Below are 16938 nucleotides of genomic sequence, written 5' to 3'. Positions count from 1 at the left end.
CCATAAGAAGAAAATACATCCTACCATTTGCAACAACATGGATGGAGCTGGAGTGTATTATGCTCAGTAAAATAAGCCAGGTGGAGAAAGACAAGTACCAAATGATTTCACTCATTTGTGGAGTATAAGAACAAAGCAACAATGAAGAAACAAAACAGCAACAGACTTAAAGACTCCAAGAAGGGATTAGTGGTTACCAAAGGGAAAGGGGGTGAGGAGTGTGGATGGGGAGGGAAAAGGGGATTAAGGGGTATTATGATCAGCACACATAATGTATAGGGGGGCACGGGGAAGGCACAGAGAAGACAAGTAGTGACTCTATAGCATCTTACTACACTGATGGACAGTGACTGCAATGGGGTGGGGGGGACTCGATAATATGGGTGTATGTAGTAAACCTCAATGTTGCTCTTGTGAAACCTTCAGAAGATTGTATGTATCAATGATACCTTAATTTTAAAACGGTCATAAGAGTACGCACTACTGAAGTTGTAGAATACCAACCCAAAGTGCTGCTGGGGTTCAAAGAAAGGTGGTGTGACCTTGGGCTGGATGGTCAAAGAAGGCTTCCCAGAGTAGATGCCACTTGATAAGCCCATCAAGAAGGAAGGGAAGTGGGGAGTACATTTGAGGTCACAAAAGATGAGAACTTTAAGAAAAGCCATACATATCATTATCATTATTGTCCCTCTCTGTCTCTGTGATTCTCCTGCGGTGTCCCCAACATCTAACCCAGGACTGGTAAGCCCTCCGTCAGAGGAATGGACAAACCAGTTCTGAGGTTTCCCTTGATCTCTCATGGTCCCCAGGAACATTGGGTGGCCTTGCCTCTTTTGATATGATAGGAAGCACACATGTAATTAAAATTTTTCCAGTAGCCCCTTAAAATCATAAAAGAAAACAGCTTAAATTATTTTGAAAGTATTTTTATTTAACCTGACATATCCAAAATGTTATCATTTCAACATGCAGTCAATACAAAAATTTTGAATGAGATATTTCACATTCTTTTTTTTTTTGGTACCATCTTTGAAACCTTGTGCATTTTACACTTACAACACATCTCACTATGGATGGGCTACGTTTCAAGTGCTCAGCCACTATATGTGACTTGTGACTGCTACATAGGACAGCATAGCTCTAGAGCTTTGTCCCAAGTGTGGTCTGTGGACCAGTGGTTCCAGCATCACCTTGTGAGCTCTATAGAAATGCAGGATCTTGGGACTTGCCCAGATATGCTGAATCAGAACCTGCATCTTAACATGCTGGCAGGTCCTTTGCATGTGTGTTGAAGGCTGTGAAGCCCTGCTCTATCTAGATCTAGGTCATGAGCTCCTTGGCATAAAGACTGTGATTTAACTTATTTCTAGCACCTAACAGAGGTCCTGGCATCTAGAAGGCACACAAAAGAGGTTTTTGGAGGAAAAGAATGAACGCATGAATCCTGCCTACCCCTACCCACTCCCCTTGGTACCATGTTCCCAATGGGTTGTTTAGTAGGATCTCAGAATCTTAGGTCAGAAAAGTATTTAAGAGTCCAAGAAGAAATATGTTTTAGAGCTAATAGAAAATTTAAAGTTTCTGTATCCTGAATCCTTTGAGCCCCAATTTAGGTTAAGTATCTCAGCTTGTTGGGCACAGCTGGCCCCCTTCTTTCAGGAGGAAAGTGGTGTGATGAGGTCACATCATTCCACGCTAGCGCATGCTGCTGGGCCTGCCTGTCTCCTCAGACATCTCTGTACTCTTCCTCAGAAATTCTGTGGAGCCACTGCTCCAAGTCCCTAGGTACGTACACTAGGTATTTATTCTCAAATTTCTTCCAGAAAAGATTTAAGGCAGGTATAAATATGCATAGATTTCAATAAAATGAAACAAAAATAGAAAAAGTATCAAGTATACATAAATATATGGACAAGGATGTTCACTAAGTATTACATATAATAGTGAAAAGTCAGAAACAACATAAATATCCAACAGTAAGGGAATATGTAAAAAAAAAACTATGACCCATCCAAACATTAAAATCTATGTCACAAGTAAGAATGAAATGTGGAAGTATTCATTGACATGGGAAGATATTCATTATACAGTGTAAGAGTATTGATGAACTTAATTTGTTTACATGCATGGAAGAATGTCTGGAAAGGATCTATATCCCAAAATAGTAATGTTGCTTTTTCAGGGGGCGCAGATTATGAGTGACTCTTGTTCTCTTTTTGATCACCACTGCCTCTGTAATTTCTGTTTTTTTCTCTCAGTGTGCATGCATTCTTATATAATGCAGTAATAACATATACAAAATAGAATATGATGAGGAAAATGAGAAAAGAAGAAAAAAGGAGTTCTACTCTGCATAGAATTTATTTGAAAATTTTTAAAAATCCAAGTACAAGTTGATAGTGTTACAGCCCAGTGGCTGTATTTACATGTAGCAGACGATTATTAAATGTTTGAGAGATAGATTTACAACACAAGGGTTTAAAAACTCATGAGCCAGCTTTTGTTAAATTTCAGTCTGTGTTCAGGGAAGTGAAAGTTACTAATGGTGCAGTCTCTGTCTTGTTTTGAATGGAATCCCACAGTGACCTTCCCTCCACATGCAGGACCTAAATAGCCTGTGTATGTTGGATAATGACTGTGGGAGAGAGAACCCTAAATCATGTGTTAGAGCTGGGTGGGTGGGTGGGAATGTTCATATGTGCACACACACGTGGAATCTAGCACAGGACCACCGCTTCCCACCTCCAGCACCAGCACTTCGGTCTGAGCCACCAGCACTAGGTGCCTAACTGGTCTCCCTCCTTCCACCCTGTGGCCCATTCACTACTGGTCGGTGAGCCGTCCTCTCTATGGCCTGGCCCAACTCTCAGATCTCATTGCCTATACCTCGGCCCTCGCTTGCTCCACTCCAGCCACACTGGCCCTTTCAGTCTCTTTGCACCTCCCTGCTGGAACATTCTCCCCTCCAGTGTGGCTTGCTTCCTTACCTCCTGTGGCCTCTGTGGAATTACCAGCTGATTCATAAGGTCTTCCTCAACTACTCTGTATAAAATACAACCCTGATCTGCTCCAGCACCTTATTGTCCTACTTCATTTTTCTTCATAGCACTTAACCTCCCCAACATAGTACATCTTTACCTGTTTACTGTTTGTCTTTCTCCTCCAGAATGGAGGGCAGGAAGCGTGTCTCTTTTCCTTATTGCCCTTTTCTTAGTACCCAGTGCTCTAAGTAGGTGCCCAGTAAGTATCTGAAGGAAGGATTGGGTTTCAGATATCATGTGTTTGATCTTCCTCATTTTACCAATGAGGTGCCTGAGGCCAACTGAGAAAGCCTCCAGCCTTGCCCAGCGTCACACAGCTGGGGCAGCAGGGCTCGATCCTGCCTACTCCACCCAGCTCCATTTCCCGCCTGAGCCTCAGAAGGGACATGAACCACACACACAGGGGCCGTGGCCTTGTCCATCCTGTCTCCTGTGTGTTTTTCCAGTTTATACAAAATTTCAGCCCAGAATAGCGAAGAAAAAAAACAGTTGTTCCTCCAGAACCCTGGAAACTCTTCCGGTGGGTCGGTCCCTGGAAAAACAGCAGCGATCTCAGGGTGGGAAGGTAGGAAACAGAGGAGGGGGTCTTCCAGTAGTGGGGGCAATGGGCTGGATTTATTTTGCAATTAAAATAACATCTGGGTCTGTTTCCACAGAGTGGTTCTGGAAGGTGGGTGGTCTGTCTGAAGTATCAGGTGGGGCCTTTCCCCTGTCCTAGCCCAGGAGGGTTTGAACTGGTGGATGGCTTAAGGGCTCACCCAGAGATGATGTATGAGAGAAACTGGGCCCTAAGAAGCCTCTGGAAAGCCCAGTTGGAGCCTGGCCTGAAAGCCTGCTGTTCCCTAGCCCAGCCTCACTAGAGGGCATCTCCAGACACCTTCCCCTACACCCCCTTAAGATTGTCCAGACACCTCCCTTGATGTGCACAAAGCTCTGACCCTCTCCCTTCATGCCCCATGTGGTTTGTTAATCGTCTGTGAAATGAGGGATTTGAGGCACTGCTCTTCCGCGTGAGTACGGTGGGGCCTTGGAGCAGGGGAGTAGAGCGGAGAAGGGACTCTGAAAGCCGGTCCAGGCTTCTGAATCCTGTTCCTCTGTCTGTCTTCTCAGATGCAGCTTTTGGATAAGTTTCCCATCGAAGGTGGCCAGAAGGACCCCAAGCAGAGAATCATCCCCTTCCTCCCAGGTAAGCTTTGAATGGCCCCACTGAAGGGATAGGGGCAACCTGGGGGGCGGCCATTCCTTAGACCAAGAAAAGGCTGGCTACTGTGCCAGAAACTCTGGGCAGGGTGGGCCTAGGAATCTGTATATTAACTCCCCAGGGGACAGGAAGCCCCTGATTTTGAAGGCCACTGCTCTCACAAAGGCTTATCCCACCATTCCAGGGCCACCTGTGCTCGTCCTGGGTCATGTAACCTCTAAGGAGTTTCTTAGGCTCTGGGACTTTGGTTTCCTTTTTACAAAAAGCACAGAGAGATCTGGTTCTCCTATGAAAGGATGAAGACTAGCAGGCTGAATTCTTTCCTCTGACTCCCACTGTAATCATAGAGACCTTCAACTAGAACACACTCCCCATGTCCAATCTAGGATCCTCCTGGCACCATTATCTGGCTGAGGCTCTGACACATTGCATAACATGGCTTGTAAGTTGGCAGAGCCAAGACTTGAACCTGGCTCTATCTGGCTATAAAGGCCATTAACCACTACAACATTTTGGAACATGTTTAAGGCAATTGATTATGTTGTGTAATTTAGAAGAAAATTTCTCAGGTGTATTATAAACAGCTATTACAATGATGTCGTAATTGGTGTAGGGATTTATAGCATACAAAGTGCTTTTATATTTGTTATTGAATAAAAATCTCCATGCTGAGATATGTATTATAATTTCTGAATCCTGTTCCCCTGTCTGGAGGGATGAAAATGTTGGGGCTTAGAGATGGTAAGTAACTACTCATAAAGGTGTAGAGCTGAGGTGTGAACTCTGGTCTTCTGCTCCAATCCAGGCTCTTTGCTCTGAACCCTGTGGCCTATGCTTCCTCTTGGCTTCCGGATCCCCTGCCATTCTGCAGTGCCAGTGGGCTGGGCGGATTCCCAGGGTAGCTTCCTTCACTGTGCGCTTCTTCCTACCTACCTGGTTACTGCTGGGCCCTGAACAGTGGCCATCAGTGGGACCTTTGCAGGAAGTAGGGCATGCGTCTCATCACTCCTGGGCATGATGTCTGTCAGTCCTACTTGTTGACTTGAAAACCTACTTGGGACACCTCCCTCAGAGAGCAGTTTCTCTTAGAAAGGTGCTCCACACATACCCCATCCACAAAGGCAGTGCAAGACCAGAGCATGCATTGCTGTCTGTCCTCTGAGTCTTATGTTAAAGTTGGGGAGTGTTAATTTAGCCACCAGGAAGAAATCCATCCTACAGTTTGGACAAGACCAGAATCACTTGGTGAGGCATAGAGAATCTTACCCCCAGGTCCTTCCTTGGAGGCAGAGGACTGCTTCTCCATCCCCTGCATAGGAATTAATGTGGGGGACTTTTGTGCCCTGTCTAGCTTTGCACTGAGTCTCAAGGGAATCTGAAATGTCCAACACCAGGTTTGTATGACCCTAGATGTTGCTGTACGGTTCATGTGCTCTGCCCACCAAGGACCTGTGAGCTAAGACACCAGGGACACAAGTGTCTCAGAGCCAACATTGAGCCAGTGCAATGCTCTGCTACCAGGGTGGCCCTGGCCTGGTGGCATAAAGGCTGCCCTTTACTCAAGGGCAGGCTTTTCCTCATGGCCAGTGTTCCAGGGAAAGCGCACCCCACCTTCATTCAGTTGGCGGGCGTTTATGAGGGCTCAGCCTGTGCCAGGTCCAGGAATAAGTGTCTGGGTAGCCTGGTGAATCAAGGGGAGACCTGGAGTCTTTCCTTTCATCTGAGGAACCCTCAAGCTAGTGAGAAAGACAAGACCTACTCTCTAATCAGAGGACCAGTTAAGGCAGGAAGTGACCCTCTCTACCACTGTGGGACTGGCGGAGTTCACTGTGGGCCGAGGAAGGCTGCAAAGGCCTCCTGAGAAAGGGGCCCTGAGCTGATGTCAGAGGATGAGGGGTTGGAGGGTGGGGCAAAATGCAAGGCTTATGTTCCACTGTTACCATAGTCCAGTGTCTGAGGAATTGGGCTGCTTGGCTTCCCCCTAGAAGCCCTGGCTCTGTTGGTTATCACAAATATTAACTTCTTTATGCCTCAGTTTCCTCATCTGGAAAACAGGGATGATAATAGTATCTGCTTCCTTGTAAGGATAAAATGAGCCAATACATTTCAGCTGCTTAGACCTGTAGCTGGCTTCTAGTAGGTCCTAAATAAATCTTAGCTCTTATTATTACCAATTCCTGACATGCCTGGCATTTTACACAGAACACACAATCCTCTCAGTGAGGTTATTATGCCCATTTTACTGACTAGGAAATTGAGGCCACGGTTGCATAATGGATTTGCACAGGCCACAAACCCAGGAGGTATAGTCAACACCAGCCAGCTCTTAACCTCTGACTTCTGGGCCAGGGCTCCCCTCCCCATCAGTGGCTGCCATCCAGGAGAGGATAACTCAGTAGCTGCTGCAGGATTGAGGGCCTCTCTGAACTTCAGTTTCCTCTTACAGGATTGTGGCAAGGATTAAAGGGATTCATGGAAAGCACCTTGCATAGTGCCTGTCACATAGCAAGTGCTCAATAGATGGCAGCTATTAATAAAGTCACCTGCCATCATGCTCCCTCAACTCCTGGGAAAAGGCAAGCACAGGACCCCTTCCAGCCTCCATATAAATGTGACCTGTGCATAGGGTGACGTGGTGAAGAGGAGTGAGGCCCCTCCCCCATCCCACCCTTTTCCCCGGCTCTGCTGCCTATCTTGCCCCCCCACAGTGGGTTCTCTCCACTGCTTCTCTAGGACTTCAGATCAGATGTTGCTAGCCATTTGGAACCCCATCCTGGGGCTCCCAGGGCCTGTCTGGCCCTCCCCCTGCCCACCAGAAACTGTCTCAACCCCTCCCTAACTTGGACAAGAAAGGAAAAGATCGAAGAGCAACGACCCAACACAATCAGAGCCAAGCTAAGAAGAGCCAGGTGGGCACAGGGGCTCTGACCCAGCCCATGGCCCCCAGGCAAAGGGCAGCTCCCGGAGGTGAGGGTGTCAGGGAGGGGCAGTGATGACCGCTGCCTCTTTGGGTCAGGCTCCCTGCAAGCAGAGCCTGCGCTGAACGTTTGTGTGCAGTGCCTTTCGAGGGCTACTCCCAGGTGGTCGCCCTAAGGCGGTGAGGGAAGCTGGTGAGGGCAGGGTAAGCTGAAGGTGGGTGCCCCCCCCACCCGCACTGTCTTAGGACAGCGTTTATACTTCGCATATCAGCCATCCATTGTCTGGGCTTTCCCCTCCCCCAGAGGGTGTGCAGCAAGGAGAGCCCAGGGCCAAGGGCATGCCTCCGGAGAAAGGCTCCGTGAGCCCCTAGCAGCGGTGAGGGGTGGGAGCATCAGCTGCTAAGGGGACTGTGGGCAGGGCACCTGCAGCATCTGTTATTTTACCCACACCAGCTTGAGTCTCCGTTTCCATGTCCTGCCTTTGCCGAGGGCAGCGATAGTCCCCTGCTGCTTCCCCCCAGGCCCAGCCTGGCTGCGGTGACCCAGCAGATCCTCAGTTTGAATACACCAAGGTAATCCAGCTGCCTTCACTCTTGCAATCTCAGGGTGAGGTAGCAGCCAGCCTCCGGGGCAGCTCTGCCAGCCTCTTTCCCGGCCTGGAATTTGAGAGCAAGACACACCCAAGGGGAGAAAGCGGAGAGCACCCATTGTCCCCAGGAGGTTGTCAGTTTTAGCCTCGGGAATGCGGGATGTGGTGTGCAGCTCAGCTGCCCAGGTGTGGGGACTGCGGGAGGCGTTGGGAGCATTTGGCTGGCTGCTTTGCTTTGACCCACTTAGCCACAGGCTCGTGGCTGGGGGCTCATGGGAGTGTGACTGGCTCATGGAAGTGACAGAGAAAGCAGAGAAATAGGGAGAAGAGAGGGAATCCATGGCTCTTGTGGTTACAGGCTCGCTCATCTGCCAGTCTAATCCTGGCAAAAAAAAATCCTGCACATGAGCCTTAAATCTTAGGACCTGTACAACAGGCTTATATGTGGTGTATGGCCTGAGTTCAGGGTCAGCCTGTGGGTTTGAAGAGTGGTGAGGGCCCAGGTTTTCTATGGCCAGGGGCAGAGGCCATCCCAGGAGGAGATGGCGTGTTCTGCAGTACTGCTGGGGTGTGGGTGGGAGGCTGGGAGCAGGACCTACAGGGCAGTGAGGGGGAGCAGGTACTGTTCCCAGACTGTGGTCTGACATTTCGTATCAGTCAAAAGGTCTGTAGGGCAACTGTTTTCACTAGGGCTGGAACCTGCTTTCTGGGCCCTGGGGCTGAGAAAGGTGGCATTATCCCATCTTAGTGAGAAGGCATTTCCCACCGCTTAGCCACTGAGTGGCAGAGCTGGGGTCGTTCCCTCCAAGCCCCAGGCCTTTCCCCGGGCAGGGAGTAGCTGAAACAGTCAGGTGCGGCTACAGGTTCGGCCCTCCTTTCCTGCCTCCACAGCCCAGGCTGGGCACCTAGGAGCTCCTACCCGAGGACCCGGCACCCTGGAGGGCCTTCCGGTTGCCCCTGCTGTCTCATGCTTCAGGAGTATACTGTGGGGGTCGGGGGAGGTGACCTGGACCTGCTGGGGACTCAGGTGACCTGAAAGGGCTCTCATTCCATTGAGTGACTGAGGTCCTCGAAACTGAATAATTGATTTTTTCTCTTTTTGCAGTTAAACCATTTAGTTTATTATTATTTTAATATGATTACAAATAGTACCGCCCCAAGGCTTTCAGAGCGCTGTCTTTCTTTAATTATGAATAACAAGATTGGCTATTTCATTTTCTAAGTCACAGCACTTTTTAAAAACGGTTTATTCTGAAATACCATAGACCCACAAGGTGTTGCAAAACTATACTCTACATCCTCCCTCCAGCCCCAGTACCCTACTGCAGGGTACCCTACTGTAGGGCAGGTGGCACGATCCCCTGTTGATGAAGAGGTCAAATCACTTTTAGCTGTCACATAGCCACTGAGTGGTGTGCCCATTGCCTAACTCCCACCAATTGTAAGATCTAACTGCAGTGCATTATCAGACCCCAGGAAATTGGTATTGGCACGCTCATCTAACTAGGCTGCAGACGTGAGCAAGCGTTATTTTATTGTAAGGAGGGGAGAATGCTCATAAGCAAACAAGCCAGCTGGTCTTCGGGAAGGAGGCAGGAGTTTGACAATAGTCCCTGAGAAACTCCATTCCTGGGCCTGACCTCCTGGCATTCCCACCTTCAACAAATGCAGGGGGTGAACCTTGATTTACATTAAGACGTGTTCCTGAAAACTTCTGTGCAAATTCAGCTCTTGGGAACAAATCATATCATCTTTTCGGTGTCCTAAATACTTAGCTATTTAAAAGAAGTATGTAATAAATCCCTTTGCAAAGCAAAGCACTCTTCTTTTTTTTTTTAAGTAATTCGTCTTTCCTGATTTACATTTCTTTTGATAATTTGGGGCTTCTTCTAAGTTTGCTGGACACAGGGCAGGCCTGGAGTTCAGGGACTGGGCAGGGCCATCAACTCCAGTAGGAGCAGAACTGCTCCATTCAAGAACTCGGAAAAGCCCGAGGTTTTACCCTGTCTGCAGGCCCATGAAGTTAGCTTATTCCGGGTTCGTGGGTGCCGGCAGAAAACGTGAGACTACCAGGTTGGAGACAAAAGTTTATTTCAGTACAACCAGCAGCGTGGGACATCAGTTCCCATGGCCTCCGGGTGCTATGGGGGTGACCCATGGGCCCGGCCGAATGCCTCACACACATTATAGGTTACATAATAGGAGAGGAACCCAGACCTTGGGGATCTCACATCTCTTATAACAAACAGGCAGTAAGCAATCCCACCCCTTTTGCTGCAGAGAGAGAGAGACACTGTCTCTATGTCCCGAGGCTGTATGCAGACCTGCTGTTTACCCCAGAGCAAGGCACTGCCTGTCTTCTAAGATTTGCTATACAAACACCTTTGAAAAGATAATCCAGAACAAAAAGCAGTTAGCGCCTTGTTGGTAAGACAAGGAGAAATGCAAGAGCAAGAATCATCTCACAAGTGTCCTCTGCTTTCTGGGGTCTCCTGCTTTTTGGAGGGGAGGGCAGAGCAAAGTTTCTTAGGACATTGGGCCAAGTGTGGAGGAGTCAGCAGCCTTTCAGGACAGCCTACTGTTTACATGGAACTTTCTGCCTTGTTTTAAAAGACTATTGTGGAAAATCCATCTCCTGTTGCCCATCCTGGGAGTGGAGTAGATTTCCTGTGTATTCTGAGTTTGCCAGTCTGAGGAGGCTCCCTGGGAGGAAATGGTCATTACAGAGTGAAGTAGAGTGTGTAGCTGCTGATGTAAAAAGCAAACAGCTGTGACCAGGGACCGAGATACTTCAGAAGCCAGGCAGTAGAGCAGAGAGAGATGAACAACCATGAAAAGGCTGTGTGAGGTCTCCTCTCACTCGTAGACCATCTGTGTCTCTGCGCTGGCTAGGGCTGGGCCCCTGAGCTTCTAGAAAGCCCCTTCACCCTAATAGCTGAGCTCTACCTATTCCTGGGTTGATGAGTCATGGAGAAGCTAGATAGCTTAGGAAGAAAAGTAAACCTATAACCATAGTCAGAGTAGGTGCTGCCCACCCCTACTGCCCGTAAGTAGGTGACCTTATGAGCTTAGAGGGGTGTATTTTTAGACAGCGGGCATGCCTGCTTCTTTTGTACTGGCTCACCAGCTTACATACCGGCCCTAATGAAGAGGTAGTTGGGAGCCACAGTACAGGAGGGTGCTGGGTAATTGCAAGCACGGTCTCCAGGGCCTCCCTCTCCCTGCCCCCGAGAGCCCTGTGCAGCAGATCCGGTGTTTGTTCAAGTGCAGAAGGAAGCAGGGGGAAGGGATGGCTTTAGCTAGAGCTGGTCCATGGTGTGGGGGAGAGCTAGCCCTTGCTCTGAGCTGTGGGCATTTCTGCGTGTCTCCATCAGGCGCCAGCTGGAGAAAGCCTCCCCAGAGGGCCTTGGAAGCTGTGAAGGAGGCAGTGGCTCACAGAACTGGTAGGCAGTACAGCCCCCAAGGGAGAGGTTTCTGAGTCTCGCTGATGACCTGGGACTGCAGGAAAAGGCAATCATTCTACGTGACAGAGAAGGAAAAATTGGGTCTGCTGGTAATGCCAGGGTTTTCACAAGATCGAGAATATCACAGGCCTGGGAGGCACCATGTACTGTTTTTTAAAAGCTGCTCCCCTCGCACCTTCTCTTGCTCTATTTACTACCCCACCCCAAAACATCATTCTCTCACTCTGTAATCTGGGTGCGCTGGTCTCAGGTCTGCTGTCAGCAGCGTTTTTCACACTGTGGAAGAACTGTGTTCATTCCTGCCACAGGTATTTATTGAGCACCTACTATGTTCCAGGTGCAGTTGTAGGCACTAGCAATATGGCTGAGACCAAGGTAGACCAGGTCTCTGTGCTCAGGAAGCTCACCTTCCAGTGGTGGGGGTAGGGGGTGGTCATAAAGCAAACAAACCAGCAGTTTCCAGTAGTGGTGTTAAGTGCGAGCAAGAAAAATAACCAGGTAATGTGACTTGGGGCATCTGAGAGCAGGTGGTCAAAAGAGGCCTCTTTGCAGAGGTGACAACTGAACTGAGCTGGGCATGGGCAGATCAGGGCCCCTAGCGGCGGGCTGAGGGGATGGCATGGGCAGTACCTGAGTGCGACTGAGGGTGCGAGTTTCACCAACCACAAGAAGTATGAGCGGGTGGAGGATGAGAGGGAACTGAGGCAGTCACCATGGAGGGCTGGGCAGATGGGAGCCACAGACCGAGAGCTCCAGAGCATGTGTCCCGTGGCCAAGCAGCCCAGGAATATGAGGGCTCTGCACGCTCGCATGGGCTGTGCAACTCTGGCCCAGTTACGTGGCCTCCAGAGCTGGTCTCCCCTCATCTGTCAAATGGGTTAATCATGATTTGGGGTGACGGAGTTCCAGCAGTTAATTCACAGGAAGTGCTGTGTGAACTGCAGAGTCAGAGGCCGCTGGTGCTGCAAGCCTCCCTCCTTCACGCAAATGTGGGGTTCCCTTTGCTCTGCCCTCCCTCTGCCTCCTTCTCTGTGCTGATTCAGCTCCTCCCGCATTCAGCCCCCATCGCACTTCCTGCTGTTCCTTCTTGCCTGTGGTAACCTGTGAAGTAGCCAGGAGCTGGTTTCTGAAGAGCTGATGACCCAGATGCTGATCTAGGCTGAAAGGTGGGGAGGAGGCTGAGCAGCCCTGGCCTGGACGCCACGACAGCATAGCAGGGTCACTTAGAGCTCTGCAGGTTCTCTGCTCCAGAGCTGCCACGTCTCGCTGAGAACAGGGAGCTTTGTAGAAGGCAGCCACTCAAAGGCCCTCTTTACTTTGAAAGAAAATGTGAATTGAGCCCCTAATCCTTCCCCCGTGTCATCCCCACATTTCAAGACCAGGGAAAGTGTCAGGTCACTTTGTTGCAACTTGGTATGTGTCTTCCTTGTCCAGAGACAATTCTAGAGGGGAGTCAACCTCTGAAATACCCACCCCAAACCCTCTGCCCTGAATGGAGTGTATCCTGGGGCATCTTCCTCAAGAAGCCTCTGACCTAAGCAGAAAGGCCTGTCTCTCTTCTGGTCTCAGTCAGCCCGTTTTATACACTGTGCAGAAAAATATCCCTTGGCCTGGGGATCCAGAGTCCTGGATTCTGGTGTAACTCTTGCTAATCACTGTGGCATAAAATTGAGTAAGTTAATGAGGGTAACAGGGATCGCCTTGCATGTTGGCAGTCATCAGATGACAACAATTTCAGGTGTGACATTATGGATCTCTTCCTTGGTCCCCTCCCCCCTGGAAATAAATCAGTTCTCTACCTGATGCCCAATCGTACTTATACAAGGGTCACAACCTTTCACTCCATGCTTAGAGAGGACACTCTGCTGTGGCCTGGGAGCAGCACCCTCGGTAATTCACACTGAAGTGTAGATGACTGACAGGTATGATAGAAGTGAGAGCAGGAGGGCAGCTGGGGCGGAGAAGGAAGGAAGTGCTGGGCCTCTGAGGGCCCTGGGAGAAGCCCAGTTAATGAGCTTTCAGTGTGGCCACCACACAGGGCCAGTCTGTGCAGTTGTCATGGGCCATGCTAAGGGGTGAGGATTTGTCCCGTGTGCATGAGAAGTCTGTGAAAGGTTTTAGGCTGAGGGGCCAAGTGATTGGATTTCTGTTCAGAAGGGATCCCGGATGGGCAAAGGAGCAAACCCGGAGCAGGAAGCCCAGGCAGAGGTGGGCAAGGCACAGCAAGAGACTAGGGTCATTTGGCCTAGGCTGGACGGTGGCGCAGAGTGGAGCGGAGCAGGTCTGAGACGTAAGGACCTGTGATGGCTCGGAGCCGAGGCCGAGGAAGGGGCATGGAATGGCAGTGCCCACGTCTCTGCTGGGGCAGCCCTGGCCGGGGCAGCAGGCCCAGCATTGCCAGCACCCCCAGCACCCTGGGTCCAGGTTTTGCTGGGGGTAGGGGGGTGGCCATGGGTGGTGGTGAGGAGGGAGAACACTAAGGTCCATTGAGAGGGAACTTGGGGCCCCCATCCGCAGGAGGTGAGGGGCACTGGTGGCAGAACTCCACAGTGTTCCTGGCCCAACCCCGCCTCTGCTCGCCAAGGTCACCCCACCTGGACCCAGGCCCAAGGACAGAGCCCCAAGCCAGAGCTCTTCCCTGGCAGGAACTGAGCTGACCTGGCATCACCCCAGGCCCATATGAACTGATGCATCATTCATCCAGGCTACCTGGCTTCACGCAGAAGAGTTGCCCCGGGCCCTGAAAACACCTCCTCCCCTATCACCTCCACAGTTCAAGTACTGTTGTCCACTGGAGAGGCCCCAGGATGCCAGGCCTCCCAGCCTCTAGACCACAGTGGGCCTGAGAGGCCGGCTTGGCCTGAGGTGGAGTCTGTTCACCTGAATACACCTTTAGAAGGCAGGGGAGGAAGCAAGTGGGGTGGGTGGGGGTTGGCTGGTAGCCCCAGCCCCACTCTACCCTTCAGGGGCAGGGTGTGAGGGAAATTCCCATCTCCCCAGGCCAGAGCACAAGGGCCATGTTTCACCTTAGCAAGAACAAACTGGGGTAGATCTCAAGGAGAATTTCCAAAGTTGCATTGCCAGAGGAGGCTGTGTAACCCTGCAGCTCTGCCAGCCCCAGCGTGTCGTGGTTCCAACTGATCAGAACCTGGCTTTGGACTCAAACAGATCTGGGTACACAACAAGCTTTCTACTTGGGGCTAGTTGTCTGACTTGAAACCATGCTTTTTCCGTGGGGAGGTAATAAGCATTGCATTTCAGCACTGGAGGTCTTAGAGCCAGAGCAAACCGGAGTCAAATCCCAACTCAGCCTCTCAAAAGCTGCATGACCCTGGGCAGCCCTACTCAGCATCTCCATCACAATCCTCATCTGTGAAGTACCCCCAGGGCTGTTGAGAATATCAGATGAAATGATCTGTGAAGCACACAGTAAGCACTCAGTTCACGGTGGTGATTCGTTGATTATTAGTACAGAGCTTCGCACAAAAGGGTGAGTTGTCTCTCTGGGATCCTTTCCAGAAGTGAGATCTTGAAAGCAGCCTTGTGCATTTCAAGGTCTGCTACTTAAAATGTGGTTCACAAATCAGCAGCATGAACATCATCTGAGAATGTGTTAGAAATGCAGAGTCTTGGCCCGCCAAGTCACAGCCTGCAGTTTAATGACATGCACAGGGAAGTCTGCGAAGCAGTCCTAAGGTCCAGTGAAGCCCTTGCGTAGGCTGTCTGACTCTGTCTTCAGGACTTCTTGGTGTTTGGTTATGTTCAGTCCATCCATGTAATATAAACCTCCAAACCTGCATTTGGTGAATCAATTTCTGACTCAAAGTAGAGGTGCATGGGGAGAAAAAGCTTCATGCAGGTAACTTGGTGAGAGCTGCTTCATTGGCCTCACATCCCTACACATACCTGAGATGCCCACCTGTTTCTGGCACCCTGTGGGGTTGGGGGTGTAAGGTACAGCACAGTTTCTATCCCCCTCATCAGCCTGAGCTTCAGGATGCAGGGCCCCAGCCACACTCCTTCATCAGCTGTACGTCAGAACGTTCTCTCTCCACTCCCTTTCAAGATGGGGTAAAATTTGGGGCCACGGAAATTGCTTTAATTTTAGAAGTTTCTCTGATGAGAGATGGGAGAGACTAGCTTACAAATCCTCTGTGGTTTTGAAGACAGTATAACAAAAATATGTCTAAAGACTGTGTGTCCAGTTATATACAGTTAGGAGGCAAAAAGGTTTGGGTGTCTTTTAAGGAATCTCTGGCAAAACGGTTAAGAAAAAAAAAGTGAACACCCTGATTTTTAAAGGCATATCTTTTGCTCTTCTGTTTGAAATAACTATTGTAAACTTAAGGTTCAAAATAAGGGAGCCAGGGGAGGAAGGTTGAGGCAAGCTAGTGACTGGTAACTTGGTGCTTTCTCTGCTTGCCAAGTTTTTTAGTCTCAGCTTCTTGTTTCTATTCTAAAAGATAAACTTACAACTTTAATAGTTGGTAATTGGTAAAGATGGCTTAAGTAAGACCCATGTGGCTGGCAGAACCACTCTTTCTTAACAGCAAGCAGCCTAGTGATAACTTTTTGTTGAATTGGCTATAGGGTAAAAGTTGCAAACAGTTTGTTGAGGAAACTGTGTGAGGCTTGAAACTTTTAACAGATTAAACAGTTGTAAGTGAAAGAAGATTTCTGCCTATGCATTTTAGCTACTATTCATTAAACACATATTTTGCCAGGTATTGTACAGAGGGTTTTATGTGTTTACATTATCTCATTTAATGAGAGCATTTCCACTTTACAAATGAAAATGCACAGGCTAGAGAGGTGTGACTTGCCCAAGGCCACTCAGCTAGTAAGAGGCAGAGCTGGGATTTAAACCCAGGTCCCTCCACTCCTAAGCCCAGCCTCTTGACCACTATCCTCTCTGTCATGGAAGTGCTTGCTGCAGAGTGAGACTGACCAAAGATGTATTGCCTGGAGATCACAGTTGAATTTGGTATAAAACCTTGGGTATGCTACCTGCAACCATAGTGTTTACATTTCTTTAAACTTTGTTTCAAGTTTTGTTACCACTTTTTAAAAAAAATTTTCAATTAGAGGCTAATCAATGTTGTCCTTTCAATAAAGTGTCACTTCCCTATGGTAAAGGCCTTGTCTCGATCACACTATTTGCTATTACCTTTGATTTAACCTACCCAGCCACCTAGTGGCTACTACTGGAATTGCAGGCATAGCAGCCAGAAGGAAATAATTTACTTTTAGAAGGAAGGCTTTGTAAATTCAAACCTATAAGGGTACCATGTAGTAACAATCATCAGAGATAGCATTTCTTAAACCACAGTTCACCAAGGGACTAAAAATAAGGAAGAGTGAAGTATCCCACTTTACCTTTATTTTTCTATGTGACCCAAAAACCAGGAAATTTCATTTAGGGCACCAAATAGAACCTTAGGAAACATCACATGGTTTTACTTGTTCATTCCTAACAGTTAGTGAGAGAGGAAATTTGAACTTGCTTTGCTGTCCCCAGTTTCTTTTGCTGTGCCTGACAGTTCTTCTTTCAATTTTGGGATGGTCTCCTCTGCATTTTAGAAGATTTCCATTTATTCATTTGGATCCCCTCATAAGGACACATCATAGCTCTCTCTGAGCCTTAGTTTCCCTATCTGTGAAAAACAAGGATTAGACTTGATACTGTCTAGGTTTTCTCATAGTCCTAATATTTTGTGACCTAATA

The 16938-nt window shown here is 48.9% G+C and overlaps 1 protein-coding gene across 5 annotated transcripts in view; it reads left to right on the top strand.

Annotated features, from left to right (window-relative positions):
- The window catches only part of SH3PXD2A (SH3 and PX domains 2A), a 220831-nt gene that overhangs the window by 81287 nt on the left and 122606 nt on the right, over positions 1-16938 (top strand). For all 5 annotated transcript variants that reach the window (XM_036898463.2, XM_036898461.2, XM_036898464.2 and 2 more), the window contains one exon: positions 4152-4227. In XM_036898463.2, the coding sequence (XP_036754358.2) occupies positions 4152-4227 (76 nt within the window). Of the gene's footprint in view, positions 1-4151; positions 4228-16938 lie in introns of those variants that run through there.

The sequence above is a fragment of the Manis pentadactyla genome, chromosome 8, assembly GCF_030020395.1.
Source record: "Manis pentadactyla isolate mManPen7 chromosome 8, mManPen7.hap1, whole genome shotgun sequence".
NCBI classification, from domain to species: domain Eukaryota; kingdom Metazoa; phylum Chordata; class Mammalia; order Pholidota; family Manidae; genus Manis; species Manis pentadactyla.
The sequence above is the reverse complement of the archived record's forward strand: the minus strand, read 5'-3'. Positions and strand labels throughout refer to the sequence as shown.